The following is a 23,523-nucleotide window of genomic DNA, read 5'->3' as shown; positions in this document are numbered from 1 at the left end:
TTGCATTTAAAGATTTAAAGAAAGCAACTGTATCTAAAGGCTGGTCAAATATACAATACAGAAGTATACACGATACCAAATATTTTATATATATATATATATATATATATATATATATATATATATATATATATATATATATAATTAAAAAACACTGTCACTCAACTCATTTTCCTTTTTTTGTTAGCTGCATGCTATTTTTATGCAATGCAACCTGATCTGTTTAGAATGGAACACAACTGAAATCCGAATAGTCAGAGCTGGAGACTTTACAGTCAAAAAAGCAGCAACACTGGTTACACTTTTATATTTATGACCTATTAACTGAAAAAATCAACCACCCTTTATCTGCTCTGCACTTTATCTGCTTACTGTAGTTAGCAAATATTGTGATCTGGTTCCATTTATTTAGACATGCCTTTGGTGCATGCAACTAACTGTGATGTGGAACAGTGTCAAATGCTTTAGTAGAAGTCAGACTAGTAGAGTAATTGCATTCTTGGCTGCCTCTGCATTCCTACGGGGATAACATAAGTCAGGTTGCATTGAATAAAAATAGCATGCAGCAGACACAAACAGGAAAATGAGTTGTGTGACAGTGGGTTTTCGGGGACCCCCCCCCCCAAACAGCATATGTTTGTAAATATCATAACCAGCGCAAGTAGATCATAAAATAGCTTTAGCCTGGTATGGGACCCCTTATCGAGAAAGCTCAGAATTAAAGGAAGAGCACCAGTCAACTTTAAACAAATAATTCTGATTTGTAAAATTGATTTTCATTTTCTCTGCCATAGTACTTGAGAGTAGCCTATGTTCATGAATCAATCTTAATGGATCTGTAGTAGCCTTAAGCAGAGTAGGATTCAAAGTGGGATGAGGTCCATTTGCTAGTAAATCAGTAGCTCAAGTTTTAATCAAATAAAAAGACTTTATTAGGACATACATAAAGCCTTCTTGTATGTTCTAATAAAGTCACCCCACTTTGAATCCTACAGATTGAAACATTGTTTGACAACCCTTGGATTGGGCCTGCCCCTTGAGGAACCATTTATTATGATTTTTCTTTTCCTTTTTACTCTTGATTTTTACAGAGGCATACACCACTACTTGTATGTTTACCTAAAGCAGAGCAGTCAACCTGTGATTTAGATTTGTGGAGAGATTATTCACACATGCAGTCGCACAAACATCACTGAGTGCTCCCTAAGCACGCACATTCGGAACCAGAAGAACGGTTTAAACAACAGTAGACCGGGAGGCTGGACTGGGAGTCAAAATAGGCCCAGGCATTCCAAGCACACATTTTACAGCAGCCCCTCTGGCATTTGGCATTTGTCAGAACTCACAGATTGCCAAATAATCCAGGAGAGTTGACAACAAGACATCAGCCAGACCTAAGGACCAATCACTCTGTAAAAGTATTCATGTTCCTTTCTGAATGGCTTAATATGATTGATGAAAGAAGGTCAGGGTTTCCAAGCTAAACCTACTGCCAAAATAGACCACCTCTATGTGTGTGTTCTATAAATGTAAATATACTATCATTCAAAGGGATAATACAGGGCCGGAACTAGGGGTAGTCAGAGGAGGCAGCTTCCTAGGGGCGCAATTATAGGGGGTGCTGGGCAGCTACCTCTAAAATTGTCTTCTGCCTACCCCTAGCCGAGTTTGCACACTTTCCTTTCTTCTGCCACCCACCCCTCTGTCACTCTCCCCTCCCTCCTGTCACCCTGTCCTCCGTTGCGTTTTTCTCCCCTCTGTCCATTCTCCTCTCCTCCGTGTCACTCTCCGCCGCTTTCCCCTTCGTTGCGCGGTCAGGCACGGGTGGGGTGGGGGGCAGGGGCGTAACTATAGAGGAAGCAGACCCTGTGGCTGCAGGGGGGCCCAGGAGGTATAGGGGCCCCATGAGGCCCTAATTCATATACAATTCCAATAAATATTGGAGAAACAAGTCAACCTCTAAACATTTTGGGGGCCTGAAAAATAATTTGCTGTGGGGCCCAGTAATATCTAGTTACGCCACTGGGGGGGGGGCCAGGATAATATAACCTATTTATTTAAAAATTCTTTATTTTTCTAGAAATATTGGCCTACAGTATTCTGGACAATTCTTGCATACAAAAGCAGGCACAAACAAGACCCTAGTCAAGAAATGCTGTCCATTATTTTATTAAAAGGTTGGACTTCATTTATTGACTATGGTCCTGTTTGTACCAGCTCATGTATAGGAGCTCCTACAGTATCTGTCAGGGAGCAGTGGACTTGGGTTGGTCTGACCCACCTGTTTTTTTCCCCCTGGGTCTGAGGCATGGGCACCAAAACCCCTATGTGAAGTGGTAATTCCACCTTTTTGTTCAAGAAACTTGGTTCATGTCAGTCCTACCCTATTCTGCTCAGAGAGTATTACGTTTTTGCATATTGCATATATGGCAATCATGAAAATCGTCTCCCTCCAATCCAGTCTGGTACAAAGTTGCTAAAGGAAAGTGGTTGGATGCTATCTTCACAGCATTACGGTAAGCTAGCTCTATCCTATTCTTCCGGTGTAGAGCTCAATACGGCTTTCCTGCGTTCCACTGAATTTGTTCTCCCCTCACCACCGGCAGCTGTAGTGAGAAGGGTCCATGGCAGAGCCCTGTGCATTTGCACAAAAGATAAGAAGGTAAAGGTTCAGCAATGTGCAGGGAGAGGGATGTCGCTAAGCAAACCTGCTTATCGGTTGCTTGCATTGTTCATTGTGAACGGGCCTAACAGAGGTGAAAGCTATGGGTTTGATCTGCCTCCCCCTTCTTTCTGCCGGCTCTGGACTTGGCTACAGCACCGATCTGTATTTCAGCGAGCAGTCATGTTGTTTTCTGGGGGATGCTGGTGGTTATATGGAAATATTGCGTTTTTGAAACGTTTACTACTGGCCACCTGCACGGCGAAATCGTTCCATCTGCTGCTAATGCTATGTATGAAGCCTTCCCCTGGGACAGTGAAAGGAAATGATTTAGGTTTCCGGTTCTTGTATTTTAATAAATCCCCTACAAACAGCTCTTCTGGTACATTGCCTTTAAAGAGATACTGACACCAGAAAATAACCTTTCTTTTTTTTTTTAACATATTATGTTTGAATGCTATTTATAATTTTGCATAAAAGTATTTGCCTGATGCTTTTACATTACCTTTTTTACCCCTATGTTCCTCTATGAGGGGGCTGCCATATTTGTGCAGCAGGAGTCCGTTAGCATTAGAAACTCTGACAAGTTAAGAAGGGACAGTCAGGTTGGCAAAGCTGTAAGGTTTTAGGAACTTCAAGTAGCAATAACTTAAAAAAGTAGAAGTATCACCAAAAAAAATGGCAACACGACTTTTAAAATTTTTAGTGTCGATATTACTTTAAAGGAGACATTTTGTGTAAAAAAAAAAACAAATAAAAATTTAACAGTGCATTATACTCATTTAGATAGAAGAATTGTGCTTTAAAAAGTAGTTTCAGGATGATTTATTGAATATTTAGCAAAAACCCTACTAATTCCTCCCTTCTCTTCCACTTCCTGCCCCCTAAATTCCCAGGCTATGCAGGGGAGCCGGCTCCTCTCAGGTCTCTGTACTGTACAGTAACCAATCAGAAGCTAGCAGGACCTGGTAGGCAGTGTTGGACTGGGATGCCAGGGGCCCACTTTACAAACTACTATACCTCCTCACTCAACCTCTTTTGTCTACATACTATTCTCTATTCTTCCATTATTAAGTCTCTTTAATCTCATAAAGAAATAGGGAATGGCCATGAAATAGCCCGAATGGTTAGAAGCAAGAGGTCCACTGAGCCCTGGGCCCACTGGGAGTTTTCCTGGTATCCCGGTGGGCCAGTCCGACACTGCTGGTAGGGAACTGAAGTCTGTCTTTGCTTGTGTAACTGCAGGGCTGTGATTGGCTTTCTCCCTTCTACTGTGCTTCTGGAAGGGACCGTTAGGACACGCTCACCCCTTGTTTGAAACACAGACAGGGACCAGAGATCATCACCAGAGGGAGCTATTTTAAGGGCTATTTTTAAAGATAATATACATTTTTAGCACCATGTAAAAGCAACTCCTTATATTACTTACTTACTTATTGCCTACAAAATTAGTTTTTTTTTCAGTTAGACTATATGTCTCCTTTAAGAACTGCAGTCTGTCTACTGAGTTGTGCACAGGGCTTGTTAGTATGATATTTTGAGACAGTTGGCCTTCATTTATTATTATTTGTGGATTTTAAACTATTTCGCATTTTGTTTCAGCCACTGTCCAGTTTGGTATTTTAGAGGCTATCTGGTTGCTAGGGTCCAAATTACCCTAACAACCAGACAGTGGTTTGTATGATCAACTATAATAAAAAGTAACAAAATCATAGCCTCACAGAGCGATAGATGTTTGGCATCTGGGGTCAGTGCCCCCTCCCCCATTTGAAAGTGGCATTAGAAGAAAGCAAATCATTCAAAAACAATTTTTAAGACCGATTGAAGGTATGCTAAGACCGTTCCCATATAAAAAGTTAATGTAAAGATAAACTATCCCTTTTAAGAGAATCTTTTCATTTCATTTGGTATTAGCACTTTCAAGTGATTTGTTTTTTCTTTATTTCTTTTTATATTCGAAAATTGCCACCTTCAGATTCCATTGTTCAATGTTATTTTAACTTTCTGATGTATATAGCAAAATGCCTAATATTCACTCCTTTTTCTTGATGGACAATCACGTGCTCAGGATCTTTAGGGCAAAGTAAATGAACACTTTCTTTGTGGATTCTTCTCAGGGGTATAATGAAGCACTGATTATTGCTAAATAGTCATACACATTCACAGGGGGGGATTTCATCAGTTACAGTGAAAAATTCAGGACACAGCCCATTCTAGATAAAATTGCTCATCACAATATAACCTTTTAACTCATCACAGTGTTTGCCTAATGATGCCTGGGGAAGTAAATGAGTTGATTACTGACTCAAGTATCCTCCTTCAGTCCTGATGTGTAAATTGCACCTTGGTGGTAGATTTCTTGCAGACTAGTAGTTGTTCAAAAGGCTCTGTTGTCAGCTGTTTCTTGGGACAGGGGAAGATTTTTTAACCTTTTCATTTCAGAAATGGAATAATAGGCACAAACACTTGGCACATGGGTAGCCATCTGGTGCTTGAGTTGGCCATGCTGGATTGCCCTAGCAGCTTATTGGCTTGTGTAGGAGGTAAAAACTGACCTTCTGACCAATGGCCTTGCCAAACAATTAATATAGTGCACAATACAATATACATGTGCTTTTCTTGAGATGCAGCTTGTGGTGGGAACTGATCTAGCTGCAGAGCCATGAGATGTGCCAAACTTTTTGAAGTGACAGCTGGGTGACAAATCAACTTGTTTGGCAACCTTGGTTGATATTTCTGTGTCCAGTTATAGAAAATCCTGTTTAAGTGAATCTTTCGTACACCAGCTGTAGGAAGGTGTATGAGCTCTTTTACTGGCAGGGGTGTATTTACTAAGATTTGAATTTTTCTCATTTTTTTATTAAAGGAGAAGCAAACTATGTTTAAAAAAAAAAGTCAGTGCAGGAAAATCAAGACATAATTGTACGACTTTTTCAAGTTTGACCCCCGAAAACCTCAACTTTTTCCGATTATTGTATGAAAACCAGCGCAGATCTCAATGTCAAGAAACATTCTCAAATTGAAAAAGACACATCTGCCATTGACTTCTACATGACATTGACTGGTTTATAGAGGGAGTATATTCAGATTCGGATTGTTAACAGCTTCGTGGTATAATAAATCTCAAAAATTTTGAGTGTTTTTTTCCTTTAAACATTTTCCCTTTAAAACTTGACCATAAAGAATCAAGGTTTCATAAATAGGCCCCTTAAAGGGGTTGTTCACTTTCCAAATACTTTTTTTCAATTCAATCGGGTTCAGTTTGTTCCCCAGAACACTTTTTTCAGTTACTTTCCCTTTTTTTATCTTTTACCATTTCTTTCAAAATCTAAGTTTAACGGCCCAGTCTCTGGTGTTTCAGTGTGGCAGCTCAGTAATTCAGATGCAGATTCTGAACTGTTACAATTTTGCAACATTTAGTTGATACATTTCTCAGCAACATCAGCAATATTAGCAACTATTGTATCAATTCTAACAGCTGCCTGTAATGAAATTCAACAATTCTGTTTAGCAGGTACAAAGATGAGAAATGTATCAACCAAATGTATTAATTTACATTTTATAGTTTACAGCAGGGGTCCCCAATCGATGGGCCGCGGACAGTCTTGAACTGGGCCCCTGAGCCTATCGACCAGTGCACAGAAATTGGACGCCGGCCCCTGACGAACCCTGACTCTATATACATACACTATATATAGTATTCTTTAGATCTTTATGAGTTTACAACTTGACCTTTTAGCCCCAACCTGTGTTGTACTGTACAGGCACACTTTCTTGCCCACATGAAATCTCAGTCAGAGGTCGACAACAAAACCCAGAAATACCTCTCCTTTGAAAAGCATTGTCATCTCCATATCCCTGCTAGTGTGTAGGTATATTATCCGTTATTTGGAAACCTGTTATCCAGAAAGCTCAGAATTACACAATGATTTATTTTTCTCAGTAATAGTAAAACAGTACCTTGTACTTGATCCAAACTAAGATATAATGAATCCGTAGGCAAAGAAAAAAAATTTATTTAATGTTTACATGATTTTCTAGTAGACTTAAGTTATGAAGATTCAAATTACAGAAATTATAATATTAATTTACAGCTAAAAGTAAAACCAGCACCATACAGTATACATACAAAATTTTTTTTTTTTTTTTTTTTTTAATTTATCCTATATGTCTCCAAATTTCACGCAGTAAACTTGCATTCTTATTTTATTCATAAAATCTGATTTGGTAATACAGTAGTTCCTCTGTTAATGCATATCTGTTTGGCCCACATTCCTTTTTTTTTCTTTTTTTGAGTGTTTTGTTAATTTATTGCACTTTAAAAGTTTTGACTCCTATCTTTTTGTATTACTAGGTAAATGTGAATGTGAAAGGCATGGGTTTGCTTTCCAGACAGAAATATGGAAGCCAGTGGCACAGATGATGTGGAGAAATTAAAATCCAAGTTCTTATCTGCATGGCATAACATGAAATATAGTAAGTGTGAGATATTTGTTTTGTTATTTGATATGTCTTACAGGAGTAACAGATCTTTTATATATGTATATAGAATGACAGACTTAGGGAGTATTTAGCAGCATCAATTAATATCAGCATAAAGGTTAAGAAATAATAATGTTATATAAGTATACGTTTTCCCCCAGGAGAGGCAAATATTCTTTCATAACACTATCAGGAATTATTACTTACCCATGCAAAGGTTGTACTAAATTATTAGAAAATCCAGTAAAGCAATAAGGGAGTTATTTATCAAAGCTCGAGTTTTAGACATTTGTGAGCTTTTTTTAGACCTCGCATGAACTCACAACTCAAATGTTTTCTAATTTATGAAAAAACATGAATGTAAAAAACTCGAATTAGTCTAGTCTAGTCAAGTTGAAATTAGGCGGAAAAAACCTCAAATCACTTGAAATGATTGAGTTTTCAAGTGAAACCCACCGAAATAAACTCGAACATCATGAAGGCTATTCATATCTTCAAATGGTTCAAGGGAACTCTGCTATTGACTTCTACATGACCTCAAAAGGTTTTAGATTGTGTTTTCTCAGATTCAAGCTATTTCCAGGTTCGGGGTATAATAAATCTCAAAAAAATTTTGTTTTTTTTAACCCGAAAAAATGTTTTTTGAAAACTTGAATTTTTCGGGTAAAATACAACTTGACCTTTGATAAATAACCCCCTTAGTATTAAATTCTATATTCTACTCATTGGCAAAGCATGTACCAGCAGTGTTCTTGCAGCATTCTTATCTGTCCCCTCTAAATAAAATGCTAAATTTTTCATTTCCATAGTCTAACCTTAAGGTCAAAGTCTGACCTAACTGAGTCTATGGCAGGATAATACAGATAAGAAAGATCTAGCTACTGTGTTTTGCTAATAACTCCCAAGATGGGAAAATAATACCTTCTTGTGAGCGCAAGAGATCTTCATTGGATGTATATTTTGTTACATAAAGCCTACAATTGAAAGCATTATATTAATAATAATACAAAAAACAATACGCTGTTGGCACGCAGTTGTGCATTCTCTGCTGGTGTTTTTCAACAGACCATGAAATGCCAGAACCCGGATGAGGAGTCTGTCATTAGTTTCAATGGAAACTGCTTGTCACACTAGTAGTGGCAGCCGGTTTGCTTTGAAAATAAAGACTTGCTCCTTGGTAGGTTTTTCCCTTGAAAAACTCCAGTAGAGAACACAACCAGTGTGTAATAGCCTAACTGGTTAGAATCCAGTTTATTTTATTTTTTCTCTTTAAAGGTTGGGTACTGAAAACAAAAACCTACTTCAAGAGAAATTCACCAGTGTTTTTACTTGGAAAATGCTACCATTTTAAATATGAAGGTAAGTCCAGTTTGTGACCTTGTACACCCTGTATATTGATAAGACTTTTACATCCATTGTAGAAAGAATGGCTATTCGTAGAACAGCAATCTGATATAATGTGACATATCTAAAGAGAAACACCTGACTGAAACACACCCATCTCCTTTATTACATACAGTTCTAATCTATCATTGTAGCAATCTTGTTTTTTTTTAATGAAAAAAGCAGATCAAAAATGGTAATCGTTTGGACTTAACTTGTTCTGAGAGCCAAGTTTTTTCTCATTGCTCTGATCAGCAGATACCTGCACTACTTCACGGTGTATTGGTTTCCAGGTAAGAACTGAGTAAAAATGGCTGTTTGGATTGGCTGTTTCATACGATTCTTATTCTCAGTAGTTGCCAGGTTGTAGCATTTTCTAGTGGGTTAAGCCCAGAGGTTAAAACATTTCTGTCTACTGAAATGTACCAATAGCCTGAGCTATTGAAACGTCTTATTTGGTCCAGTGTAGATATAAATTTGACAGTTTCTTCTCCTGTTTATTGGTATTTGTTCCATGTGGTAATAGAGAGAAGTAATGCGTGTTAACATTAAAAAAGTCATAAAGATGATTGGTTCTGGTTTTTTATTGACTTTTGCCCAACATTGCTTCATTGTAGGTATATTGTTCTTTGCCTAGAGCATTGGATATATATGGGTTTGCTTCATATGTAAATTTGTTTTGATAGTGAACAGCCCCTACCTCTCCTGTCTATTATGTTGCACTCTCCACCCCCTTAATTCCCATATTATATTAATGCTGTAAGCACTTTACCATATACTAAGTGCACCCCTGTTCTACTATCACATTTATCAACATGTAAGATCTCAGTAGGAACATGAACATTCTCATTGCTTTCCTCTCCAGGTGCTCAGACTGACAATTTAACTGAGCACCACTAAAATGCAGTATCTTTGACATCAAACCCTTGGCTCAAGTGACTTACTACCTAATCCAGGCTCCCATTCCCAAGCCTGCATGTTCACTATGTGACTAACTGAAATAGTCTACAGGCATGACTGATGTGCTTTTAGGATGCTTGGCTACTTTTCATACACAGCCCTTCATACAGGTGATATCTGTATGTGGCAGATGGACTGGCCATTCAGGCAGATTGCAGACTTGCATTCTCTACTGCCTAACAAAACCAACAAAAAAACATTTTAACTAAATCATCTACCTTCCGTTTTACTGAATCTTTTGGATTTAGTTGTTAGTAAATCTGAGAATTATCCAAGTATTGCCCTACCGTAATTGCTATTATATATTTTTGGAGCAAACCAAGGATATGCATGTTAATCTTAAATGGAAAAGTGGGAGAAATGCCTCTGTGTTTGGCAGTTCCTCAGAATTATCACACAAAATATGAGTGGCAGCTTTGAAACAAATAAACAAACATGGAGAAAACATACATGCACATGAACTCTTGTTATTGTACTTTATTGATTAAGGGAAAGAAATCTGAACACAGTATACATGAGACATCATAGATGTATTATCTGTGTTTAGATTCTAGTGTAACAGCCAATGGTCCTTCCAATTCTGGCTCTGAATCAAATGAAGACCTTTCTGGAAATGTGGATGAGTTTCGGAAGGATTTCATTTCCAGAATATGGCTTACTTATAGAGAGGAATTCCCCCAAATAGAAGCATCAACATGGACAACAGATTGTGGATGGGGCTGCACATTACGTACTGGTCAAATGCTGCTGGCACAGGGATTGCTAGTACACTTCCTGGGAAGAGGTTAGTATTGTTCAGTAAATAATAGAGCATTACACAAAAATTGTGTTATGGATTTTTAAACAGGCTGTAAATGCACAGCAACTGTCCAATTTGCATTCAATAATATTTTACCGTGTATATTATATATGGTAGTTTATATATGTATTTTGTACTGGAAGCAGTATCCTTGTCTACTTTGCACTGCTGGTTCTGACTATTTTAACAATGTAGGAGGAGCCCACTGATTAACAGACCTGTAAAGAGACATACAATTCTTTTGTGGGAGACTTGCCTTGAGTAAAACTGACTTCTGCTACACTGTTTCAGGTCAGAGCCAGCAGTGCAGAAATGGACAAACAAACACTGCTTTCAATTGCAATTATATTTGTTTATATTTATTAATGTAAAAACCACTGGAATGTTTTGATTGCTATTATTTAGAAAGTTGCTAACCATTTAGCAGGACCAACGAATTTCTCAAATATAGCTGCCTAAACGTAGGGCTATAACAGAGAATGCATCAGTAGTACACACTGAAACAGAAAGACACTAACCAATCAGCTGCACTATGATTACACTACAAACATGATCTGATTTAGCATATATATTACGTTACCTGTGAACCACGAATTCAGTGGTCTTGTAATTCCACAGAATGATTGGCCCGCATTCAGGCAGATCAGTTGCAATCTAGCCATCAACGTGGCAAAATTGCAATAGTCAAACAATCATTCCCTTGGGTCATAGTTGGACTGGGGAGGCGGGTTTCCAGGCCCACCAGGGCCGCTGCATCAGGGGCCCGCACACAACCCCAGCCAGCACGTACCCATTTGTGAAGCATCGCAATCTCAGATGGCCACGGGGAGCAGGTCGGAGCTGGCGGTACCCACTTGGTTTTTGCTTTCAGGGAATTTGGCCCTCTTGTGACCAAGTTTTACTACTTTTTCCCTAGATTTGATATCTACTCTTAGGGCTGCAACACATCAGCTCAAGAAAGGACATTAAGGGTTCTAATGGAATAATGTTTGGATGACACATCTGTTAAAAGGCCACTGACGTGAAAGTACATATGCTTTTGTGCAGCTTAGAAGAGTTTTCCTCCTGTAGGTGTGTAAGACTTATGAATGTCCTTTTACCCTCTGATTATCATTCTGATTTATCATTCTATTTTTAAGCACTTGTTTATCTGCTAAGAAAAATAAGCTCTGTTGGATCCAGCGTTGCTGCATTTGTAGCGCTATAAATGGAGTTGGTTCACATAACCTGTATTGTTGTACTAATAAGGATAACAACTTGTATATTATTAACATGTATTTATAAAGAGGCAACACATTCTAAAGTGGTGAATAGGGTGAATATTTAGGGTAACATACAAGAACAACAAATAACTAATAGAAGAGGTAAAGGAGAACAGAACCCTGTGAACAACCCAAGCCCCCTCCTGAGGCCTCCCTCATTCTCCTCATCGGCACCACAGGGCCTCTCTAAACAAGAGGTATAACTTTTGGCTGAAAAATGCAAGAGGGGCACAGGGTTGGCAGGCGCCGTCTTGTGCCACTTTGGGTCGTCTCTCCACAGGAGTATATGGTAGAAGTAGCAAAAGATTGATTTTTGTTTAAAGGAAAAGGAAAGTCAAAATCACTGGGGAACTTCTGTGATTTAAATCACCTGAAACCCCTTGATACCGTTGTTCCTGTTAGTGGAAAACTGCACTGGCCCAGGGTTCTTCTCACTGAGCACCACTGAGCAATCCTCTGTTTTTTTTTTGTTTTTTAATGCATGTTCAATGCAAAAATGCAGTTTTTTTGAAAATGTTTGCCTTTTCACTCTACGTCACATGTGCACCCCAGTGAGGAATGAAGAAGCAGCAAGAGAAAAACCCTACTAACTGTCACTCACTTACTGCAAATGCAGCTGCGGTTGCATGAAGTTTGTTGTCCATTCATTAAATGTGTCCAAAGTCACTCCTTGCAATTCTGTATAGGGGCACTTCCTGCTTCTGCCTTTGTCTTGCCTCCTGTTTTAAATTTTGCACAAGTGCCTCTATTTATGAAGTACCCAGCACACCGATTCACTTCAAACACACGCAAAGATCACATATTTTGACAGGCCCACCACAATTGCACCAGACACATCTCCACCTTGTGGACGCAAAGGCACTGGCATAATGGGACATACAGTAACTACATTTTGGTTTAAAAAACATTGCAATTGCCTCCAAAATTGCACTTTTTGCCCTGCAAATCTCTTAGTAAATTATATCTATCTTGGAAACCATTTCACATCACTTTTAAAATATGTAGTTTTATTTTAATAACCATAAACTGAGGGCAGTTTTCTGTTACTAAATATATTCAGTTTTTACTAATCGTTTTTTAAGCATGATCTTTACCTTACCAAACACCACTGAGCCAATGAAATACTAGTAGCTTAGAACTGTTTGATAATAAATGGAGCTTTTAGCTGTCACTTTTTACACTTTTTCTAAATTTAGACTGGACTTGGACAGAGGCACTGGACATTTTTTGTTCTGAATCAGACTTTTGGACAGCAAACACTGCAAGGAAACTTGATCCATCTCTTGAAAAATCTTCCCCTCAAAATGAAGAATCAAGCAAGCAACCATTGCACAACAGTGATGAGAAAAGTCATTCTGAGGACTTGCACAGAAAAATAATATCTTGGTTTGCAGACTACCCACTTTCCTATTTTGGTTTACATCAACTTGTGAAGCTTGGGAAAAATTCAGGCAAAGCAGCTGGAGACTGGTACGGTCCGGCAGTTGTTTCTCACCTTTTGAGGTACGTTATGTTTTTGTTGTTTAATACACATTCATTCTGAAAACGTTAATCTTCACAGACAGTAGTTAGAGATTTATTACATTTAGGGCATATTTATTATGCTGTGTAAAACTAAATTTGCCGAAAAAATGGGTGTAAAAAGCTGTCTTAAATAAATGGTGAATTTATCAATAAATGGTGAATTTATCAAAATGGTAATTTTATGCCATGCGCATGCCAGATTTGTCACCATTATTTTACATTGCTTCCAGTGGAAGTCACTCTAAATTAAAAACCCAATTTTACAACATTCTTACACAGGGAAGCCTGGCGATGTGTGGTGTATTATCCTGCTGTTATTTACACAGCATAATAAATATGCTCCTTAGAGTGTAAGCTCATTTGAGCTAGGCTCTCTATACCTATTTTTGTATGTAATCTATATGTTTGTTATATACTGCCCTCTATTATAAAGTGCTGTGTAATATGTTTGCACTTTATAAATATGTTATCAATATATTTTTCTTGCCCCAGGGTATCCCCTGTGCAATTTGACTTTGTACATTCACAGCTGAGACCTTTTCCAAAAATTTCTGTACTGCTCATGCACCCAGTCTGAACTTGCACAAGGGTATACGTGGGGTAATATAGAAGCAGCCAGGAAGATTTTTAAGGAGCAATTGAAACTGAATTTGATTTAATATTCTCAAATAAGAATCCCCCCCCCCAAAAAAAAATCACATCTTGATGATAAATCTTTTAGGAAGGCGATTGAAGAGAGCTCAGATCCAGAACTGCACGGAATAACAATTTATGTTGCTCAAGACTGCACTAGTAAGTTGCCTGTTCAAACTGCAGTTAACCCAATACCCTGATGTTATTTGTATTAAACTGTCCCTTCTCTTGTATTTATTTAAATGGAGACAACCGTTTATCCGATTGTAGAATTAATTTTTTGTTATTTATTCCTTACTAGTTTACAATGCTGATGTCTATGACCTGCAGTGTAATAAGGGTGATGAGAAGGCTGTTGTAATTCTAGTTCCTGTGAGACTTGGTGGTGAAAGGACCAACATGGAGTATTTTGAGTTTGTAAAGGTAGGAAAATGTCTAATTTAGTAATTATATCTGGAGAAACCTTTGTGTAAGGTAGATATTCTTATTGTTGTAGCAACAAAAACAACAACAAAATATACAATTGCCATTTGTTGTGTATTGAAGTGTAAGGACCTATATTTCTGCTGCAAAGGGCTCCGTTTTTGTGCACTTATACATTTCAACAAATGAGCAGGAGCCACCATGTTTCTTGTTTTGGAAGAGATGTTTTTATAGAATGCAAGAGCAAAATTTTTGGTTATTCTTTGATTGTTAGCTGTGTTTATTTAAATCCAAAAAACTCATTGATGTTACCCATATTCAGGGAGCTTCTCAATTATTTTTAAAGGACCAGTAAGAATGCAGTTGATTGAATTTGAAAGCTCAGCTGTACATTCTTATATTATAACGGACCAGTCCACTTAAATTTGGAGATGCCACCTTCCAGTAAATATAATTGCTTACCTTAGACTGTGCTTCTATTCTCTGATAAGTGCACTGGCCCAAGTTACTATATTTTGAGTGCCACGTATACTTCTTTGTCACAGCTATTCTCTGCTTTGGTCTGAATAGCACAATAATTTTAAATTAGAAGTACTCATTGAAGAAAGTGTTTGATTTAAAAAAAAATTATCCTAAATTGATCTTGATCAGCTATTAAGAGTTCAACAATAAGTAATAAGGATAATGCCCTGTAAATTTGGGAAGTGGTGCTTAATGTACATATTGTACAATGAAATAAAAGAAAATATTTAGTTTCTGAGCATTCTGCAGTCACTTTTAGTAGTCTGCACCAGACAGAGGAGTGTTACCTCACTCCACACGGCTACAGGATAATATACCCACACATCATACACAAAAAATCCTAATAACGTACCAAGACATGGGTCATTGTTTTTCACTAATTTCACACATTTGCTACAGATAAAAACAAATGTATGTGAAGCTGTGTTTTTTTTTGTGTGCCACTAAGACTCTGGTGTTCATGTCTGGATAATGGAAAGTCTTTGCCTCCATGATGAAACATCCACTTATATTAAACCTGTAGTAGTTATTCTGAAGCCAAAAGATATTTACAACTTCATGGTAACGCTACATTAATATGTACATACCTTTAAATCCTTTTATTTTGGTGTATTGCTCCTTTTAAATATAATAGATGGCATGTATTAATACTGTTTTGTACGATCCTGCTTCAGTGTGTTCATCTGATAACCAAAGATAAATGATTTCCTTTGATCACACAGTGATTTGAATTTTCCATATTCCACAGGGAATTCTAAGCCTTGAATTCTGCATTGGAATTATTGGTGGCAAACCCAAGCAGTCCTATTACTTTGTGGGGTTTCAAGGTTGGTGCTGTGCAATTTAATAAGTGTGCATTCATACACTCCAACTTCCTTTGAAAACTAGCTCATTTGTAAATGACCATTCAGTGGCTGAATAATTACAATAGCAAGAGGAATCCTCTATTAATTCATCAGGCCCACAAAAGTTCAGTCATTTGTCATTTAGCCTACATAGTAATTGGTTTCTGTAAAATGCATCTTTAATTTCCCGCACTGCATAAACAAGGCATATTTTACCTTCTATCTAATGAAACTTATGAGATGGCGCTGCTGCTCCTTGGCAGGCTCTATTTACATATTTACATTTCCGTAGATAAAGTGGAGTAAGTTGATGTTAAAATGATATGTCATATGTCCTTGTCAGCCTGAGCTGGTACAGTACATTTTTCATTTGCAAACGCTAGAATATAATTGTGTGTTTTTAAAAGTAATTTTGCTATCAAAAATGAAATGACACTCTCATCATTTTGTTATAAAAAAAAATCTTCTTATATAAGCATATGTGATTATGCAAAAGTTAATCTGTCCTGTAAAACCTTTGCATCAGTCATTGAGTCTCATCCTGGCAGAGCTTGTGCTGGGCTTTTTTTTTTCCTGCTCTTCTGCATAGAAAGCAATATTATGGTTGGTAAGCAATATTATAATAATACTGTTTTTTGAATTACTTGTCTTTCTATTTTGCCCTTGTAGATGACAGTTTGATTTACATGGATCCTCATTACTGCCAATCTTTTGTTGATGTCAGCATAAAGAATTTCCCTCTTGAGGTAAAAAGGATGCAGGACTGAACCTTTTTTTTTATTTTCTTCCCCTCCCTAGTCTGTTTGCACTAATTAGAAGTTGCATGAAATCAAGAGCTTCCCCGATCCATCATTTGGAGTATTGAGTTGAAATAATACTTTGAAATTAACATTTTCTACAAGGTGATCGCTGACAAATTTTGATTGAAATAAATTTGCTTTTCTACAATGGAGAATTAATAACCTCTCATTAACTACTAAAATAGCAGTGACTTCTAGTGCTAACGATGTGTTGAAAGATGTAGCCATGCCCCAGGTATGCTCTTACTTATAGATGCTTATGTCTCAAACCAGCTCTCATCCACAATTCATTGCCTCTTTCACAGTAATTTAGGACATATGCCCATTCCTCCTTATACTAATGAGTTCTCTATACAAGTAACTTAGACAAAAGAAAAAAGTAACCCACAGGCCAAGAATATATATTAATATTCATTTTTAATATAATTTACAAGCATTACTTTTTCCCTATTTGATTTTATAAACAATTTTGCTAGGGAGTGAGCAATAAACTTCAGAGTATGGAGCGTTTTGCTACAAGAGAATCTGTACAGTCGTTAAATTGAAAAGCTAAGTGTAGAATAACCATGGAGAAATTATTTGACAAAGATGTATTGACCCCTGTGGAGCAATGTACATTTTGCTCAGGCTCATAGCCGACTCGGATAGATTTGCAAATCTAATTAGGTAAAATCACACACATTATCTCATTTAAACATTGCATTTCAATGGATATCACGAAGGAGCGAGGAATGTAAAGGTAATTTGTTTCATCCATCATTTGCAGCTATAATATTTTAAAACGTTGGTGAACCACTGGGATCAACATTACATTTGGTTTTCTTCCTTGCATAAACATAGGAAGTGACACTCTCACAAAAAGAACTACATACTTTGGGAATACAAAAGAGACCATTTAGAGCAGTAGCCTATGGCCCTCAATAGAGATTGCCATTTTGTAATTGTACTTGAACAACAACTAGAGGGTCCCAGGTGACTCATCACTGTTCCTGGAGATTAAAAAGGCTCATGATTTGTATTTAAGGTTTTCTCATTTTGCAGTGTATTTTGTTAGACTTTATGTTTCTATTTTCTATCCTTTTTAGTCTTTCCATTGCCCTTCTCCTAAGAAGATGTCTTTCAAGAAAATGGATCCCAGTTGCACAGTTGGATTTTACTGTAGGAATGTTCGAGAGTTTGAAAAGGCAGCAGAGGAACTTACAAAGGTATGTTCTAATAACTGCAAATGTCTAAAAAAAATTTAGAACAGGTAATAGTGGAAAATCATCTATGTTTCAATGGTAGATGTCCAGCCAGCTTAGTTTTCCATTTTGCCAGGCCATCTTTTATGAAATCCAGCACACACCACACCATAGTTACATAGTTAAATCGGGTTGAAAAAAGACAAAGTCCATCAAGTTCAACCCCTACAAATAAAAACCCAGCATCCATACACACACCCCACCATACTTTCACACAAATTATATGTACCCATCTATACTAACTATAGAGTTTAGTATCACAATAGCCTTTGATATTTTGTCTGTCTAAGAAATCATCCAAGCCATTCTTAAAAGCATTAACAGAATCAGCCATCACATCATCACCCGGCAGTGCATTCCACAACCTCACTGTCCTCACTGTGAAGAACCCCCTACGTTGCTTTAAATGAAAGTTCTTTTCTTCTAGTCTGAAGAGGTGGCCCCTGTGCAGTGATCCTCTTTATGGGTAAAAAGTCCCCTGCTATTTGTCTATAATGTCCTCTAATGTACTTGTAAAGTGTAATCATGTCCCCTCGCAAGCGCCTTTTTTCCAGAGAAAACAACCCCAACCATGACAGTCTACCCTCATAATTTAAGTCTTCCATCTCTCTAAGCAGTTTAGTTGCACATCTCTGCACTCTCTCCAGCTCATTTATATCCCTCTTAAGGACTGGAGTCCAAAACTGCACTGCATACTCCAGATGAGGCCTTACCAGGGACCTATAAAGAGGCATAATTATGTTTTCTTCCCTTGAGTTAATGCCCTTTTTTTATGCAAACCAGTACTTTATTTACTCTAGTAGCCACAAAATGATACTGTCCAGAATTATACAACTTAGTTTAAGGAAACTTCTAACACACTGGCAAAAATAATATAAATGCAAGTTATACACTGGGGGAAGGTCCCCATAGGCTTTCCTAGCAATTTGTGATCAAAGGAAAATCATTCGATCGATGGATTAAAATCCTTCAAATCGTTTGATTCAAAGGATTTAATAGTTCGAGCGATTTTCCGATTGAACAAATTGCGGTAAATCCTTCGATATTCGAAGTCGAAGGATTTAACTTCGATGGTCGAATATTGAGGGTTAATTAACCCTCGATATTCGACCCATAGTAAATGTGCCCCTGGGTGTGTGGCAATTTTAAGATTTGCTAGATAAACCATGATTATCTCCCTCCTTGTATTTTGATATTTTTCAGTGCAAAATATACACTTGCAAACTGTATTAATATGATAGAAATAGCTTTTCTATCATATGTTCAAATTTATCAAAATGTGAGTTTAGAGTTTAATAAATAAAAACTCACCCACGTTCTATTAATTTTTATGGGATTTTTTAGATTTGTATTTATCAGTGGTTGAAAGTTAGAACTCACAATTTGATATATACTGTTCTAAAAATCCAATAGCAATGAATAGAACGTGATATTTTATTTATTAAGCTCTAAATTCACATTTTGAAAATCTGCCCCTAAATGTAGTCTAATTGTCTTAGACGGATCTGTACTACCTGGGATGCCTTCCAGAGCCAAGCCATGATCCTGTGGGATAAACTGATAGAAAGAAAATATGACACACATCTAATTAGGAAGGCCTATGAAAGAGCAGTTAGTACCTCCAGACAAGAATTGATAAACCCAAGAATTAAAAAGGTTAAAGAAAAAAACTGGAACCAAAAATGTCAAAATTCAAAATTACAAAATACAGTAATCAGGCTACAAAAATTAGAAACATAATTGAAAACAGGTTGGATGTATTGAAAATGGATCCTCTTCTGGACAAAGAAATGCTGGACAGCATAAAGCTTGTATTTACATGAGGAAAAACTATATCCAATGATGTTTCACCCAGCCTGTATCGTCCTAAAAAACAGTTAAAGAAAGACAGGTCAAATTGGCTAATGAGAAAGGGAAGTTATAGATGTGGAAGAAATAGGTGCAAAGTGTACAAACATATACTTGTACAAACTTCATTTAAAAGTAACATAATGGGAGCTACATTTCCAATTCAAAGTTACATTAATTGTGACTCAAGAGGGATCATATATTTAGCCACCTGTAGTTGTGGCAAACAATTTGTGGGTAGAATTTACAGATCCTTAAAGGACCAGTAACATCAAAAAATTTAATTGTTTTAAAGTAATAAAAATATAATGCAGTGTTGCCCTGCACTAGTAAAACTGCTGTGTTTGCTTCAGAAACACTACTATTGTTTATATAAATAAGCTGCTGTGTAGCCATGGGGGCAGCCATTCAAAGGAGAAAAGGCTCAAGTTACACAGCAGATAGCAGATAAGCTCTGTCTGTCTAATGGTGTTATCTGTTATCCATTATCTATCCTGTGCCATTTAGCCGTTTTTCAATTTCCGCCATTGATACACAGCAGCTTGTTTATATGAAGTATAGTAGTGTTTCTAAAGCAAACACATCCGTTTTACCAGTGCAGGGCAACACTATATGATATTTTCATTACTTTAAAACACTTTCAGTTTTTGGTGTTACTGATCCTTTAAAAGAGTGAGCCAGGGAGCATCTTATACCTATTGACTTGGAGAAATTGGAGCATGATAATTTAAGTAATAAATACAATTCAGCAATAGGGAAACATATCATGTATGAACATCATGAGTATTTGACCATATTAAATTTCAAGGCTATTCCAGAAAAATATTTGATCAAAGGTGTATTGGATATTTATCCTTAAAACACGGTATCCACTAGGATTAAATATTGATTGAGAGGTATCCTGCCTTTTTCAATTAGTACTATTCAAAGTAAAATGTACAACTTTTACCCTGCTACATAATGCCAATAGAAATGTAATGCACTATTGCTAGAATATGACTTGTTTATATGCAAAAAGTTGGTTATAAACTTAATTGATGTTTTTAATAGACACTGCTATATAAGACTAAAGTAACTACAAACGTCACCTCTGTTGAAGTGCCAGAACGAGGCATGAAACGCATCAGGTGATCATATTGTCATGTTTCATGTGGAAGTATGTTTCATGTGGATCCCTGTTCACTGTTTTTAAATGAAACCTGGAATAAAGCTTGTTGATTTTAAATAATTACTGGCTGGATACACTCCCTAACTCTTTTTTGCTTTTTGGCCTAAATCTAGAGTACGTTGCTAATATCTTCATATTATTTTAACATTGCATTTGTGAAGTCTCTGCCAAGAACAATTGTATTTGTAGACTTTGATATTATATTTGTGCCATTAATTAGAATAGAGGAATGATTATATCACCCAAGCAACATTCTCTAAGCATAATGGTAGTCGTCATCTTTATGAGCTTTATGGGTTACAAGGCAAGTATTGTGTAACTGAAACATAGCAACATTTGCTCACACTAATGGATAATTCCTGTTGTGTTAATGTCCCATGTGAAATGATGCCTCTTTAATGTACTTAACCATTAGGAGGATTCACCCATCATCTACCTATGTTTGGGCAACAAAATATGCCAAATAGACTGAAAATCCTTTTTAGGTGTTCTTGATACTTTGCTGCCTTCATTGTTATGTTGCTAAATGTATTCACTTTTAAACTTAAAAAAATATATAGCTAGAATGTTTTGATCTTTTCTAATTAATATGAGGACGTTAAAGAGAAATTCTCATTTCAGCCAGTTTGTCATACAGAATATTATAGGTATGGGACCTGTTATCCAAAATGCTCTGGACCTGGAGCTTTCCGGATAATGGATCTTTTTGTAATTTAGATCTTCATACCTTAGGTCTACTAAAAAATCATGTAAACAATAAATAAATTTAAAAAAATTGCTTCCAATAAGGATTAAGTATACTTTAATTTAGATCATATACAAGGTTCTGTTTTATTAATACAGAGAAAAACAAAATAATTTTTTAAAATTTGGATTATGTCGATAAAATGTAGACTATGGGAGGCATCCTTTCCGTAATTCGGAGCTTTCCGGATATAGGGTTTCCGGATAACGGATCCTATACCTTGTCCCTGTGTTCTTAAGCTGGCCATAGATGTTGAGATTTTTAAAAGATCAGATCCTGATCGTGAGACCACGATCTTCTCAGAACGATGGTACGATCGTACGAATTTACCATCAACTAAAAATTTTCCAGGAAAACAAATGGGAGCTTCCTTGCTTGGCCCTGCAAACATAGATAGATTGCACTGGGACCGACAAAGATTTTTTGACCTGGCCGATCAATTTCCTGACAGATGTCGGCCGAAAAATCGTAAGATGTACGATCGTTCGAATCCCACTAACCGCACGATAATTTCGAAGGATCGGTCGGGCTTCCCTAAAATCGGTCGTTCGGTAAGAAGAATCGTCGCGTCTATGGGGAGCATTAATTATTCAAAATGTTCCTTTAGCCTTTTATATTTCCTCTGCATTTTAATTTAATTCCAGAAGGTGGCACTCTTGAAATAGTATAAAGCAATACACACGGTTCATTTCTTAGAAATATTGCACTTATTTACTTAATTAGCAATATGTTATTTTTTTTGGATGTTTGTAAACCCGTATATGCATTTAGATAGGTCAGAATCATGTTAAATAGCCTTGACTTTAATGAGGTTTGAATTTACAAATTTCTTGTAAATATTGTTGCTGTGTTTAGCAAAAGATAAATATTTATATTTTCTTCCTGTTTTGTCTTTTGGCGCCTGATCTAATTGTCCCTACTGAGTCTTTGAATGTGATAGGGACCTTGGATTGTAAGGGTGGTTACACAGGGGGGTAGGTTGTTGAGGGGGTTGTGGTGATGTCAGCAGGCATAGCAGTGTGCTATCACTGGGTGGAAATGTAAAGTCAGGTGTGGGGATTGATTGGATTTTTTTACCAAATTTCAGTATGCTGAAACCCAGATAGGCAATATTGAACTGGGCAGTGCCAAGAAATAACACTGTCTTGTTCAAATAAGAACAGGTTGCAACAGACATTATCACAAAATGGTAAGTTAAAGGAGAAGGAAAGGTCTAATCTCTGGTGTGCTTATATGTTAGGCACACCCAGTGATTGCTTTATTGTGACCCCTATTGTAGGAGCCACATCCCCATCATCCTATTCTTACTGGTTTTTCTCTGTGGTCTGGTGCGGGTGTGTGTGGGAACAGTGTTGTAACTTTAACGTACTTTAAAATGCCCTAACTAAAACATTTCTGGACTTGTTTAGGACTTGCCATCTTTTCTAGTTTTACAACCCATTTTTGTTTATTTACTGTAGCCCTCTCTGACACTGCCTTGTGATATTACAAACTTCCTAGCACATTAATTATCTGGACATTATTTCAGCATTGCATCTAAACATCTCTAATAAGAATAAATATGGTATAAATATGGTATGCCAAGTTATTTGATAAACCTGTTTTTGTGGTTTGTGATTTTTACCTGCTCCCTTTTGGGAATTTTTGAATACCACTGATTTAATTTGCAGCCACTATTTAAAGCATTTGTAAATACTACTACTACTTACATGTGCTTACATGTTTACCCAACCTGTCACTAGGTGTCTCTGTTTTCAAAATATTCTATCCATGTAGTGCTTGCTTTGGTTTATTAACCAAGGACACCTAGTGGTGCACATGGAAGTATAAAAACATTATTCATGACTTTATTTATAGATTATCAACATGGATTACAATGCTTAAATATTAAGTAAAAGTATTAATGCATGAATGTAAACACATTACATATTATATATCTTGCGCTAAAGTCATTTTATACTTTGTGGTCCCAAAGAGCAAAGTCAAACAAACCACCAGTCTACTGAGAAGCCATCCCTTCTCCCAGCTACAACCTGTTATCTTGTTCAATATAGATTAGCTCATTAAACAGAGGCTTCTAAGTAGACAGTTGACTTTGCTTATTGAGACCAAGAAGTATAATGTGACTTTAGTTTCATTTTAAAATTTTGCCCTGTTCAGTGCAAGAAATAAAAACCATAGCATGTTCAACACAAACTCTATTCATTTAATGAAAAAAAAAGGGGT

General features: G+C 36.8%; 1 protein-coding gene across 3 annotated transcripts in view; it reads left to right on the top strand.

Moving 5' to 3' along the window:
• Positions 1 to 2,497: 2,497 nt before the first annotated feature.
• atg4c.L (autophagy related 4C, cysteine peptidase L homeolog) overlaps positions 2,498 to 23,523 on the top strand; it is a 24,170-nt gene continuing 3,144 nt past the window's right edge. Inside the window, exons 1-11 of one of the 3 annotated variants that reach the window (XM_018258246.2) lie at positions 2,523 to 2,662; positions 7,017 to 7,138; positions 8,420 to 8,503; positions 10,035 to 10,271; positions 12,745 to 13,051; positions 13,794 to 13,864; positions 14,007 to 14,128; positions 15,399 to 15,477; positions 16,165 to 16,241; positions 17,381 to 17,500; positions 20,435 to 20,511. In XM_018258246.2, coding sequence (XP_018113735.1) covers positions 7,063 to 7,138; positions 8,420 to 8,503; positions 10,035 to 10,271; positions 12,745 to 13,051; positions 13,794 to 13,864; positions 14,007 to 14,128; positions 15,399 to 15,477; positions 16,165 to 16,241; positions 17,381 to 17,500; positions 20,435 to 20,511 — 1,250 coding nt within the window. In that variant the 5' untranslated portion in view covers positions 2,523 to 2,662; positions 7,017 to 7,062. The other 2 variants (XM_018258244.2, XM_018258243.2) reach the window with 2 other exon arrangements.

Source organism: Xenopus laevis, chromosome 4L, assembly GCF_017654675.1.
Source record: "Xenopus laevis strain J_2021 chromosome 4L, Xenopus_laevis_v10.1, whole genome shotgun sequence".
NCBI classification, from domain to species: domain Eukaryota; kingdom Metazoa; phylum Chordata; class Amphibia; order Anura; family Pipidae; genus Xenopus; species Xenopus laevis.
The sequence above is the reverse complement of the archived record's forward strand: the minus strand, read 5'-3'. Positions and strand labels throughout refer to the sequence as shown.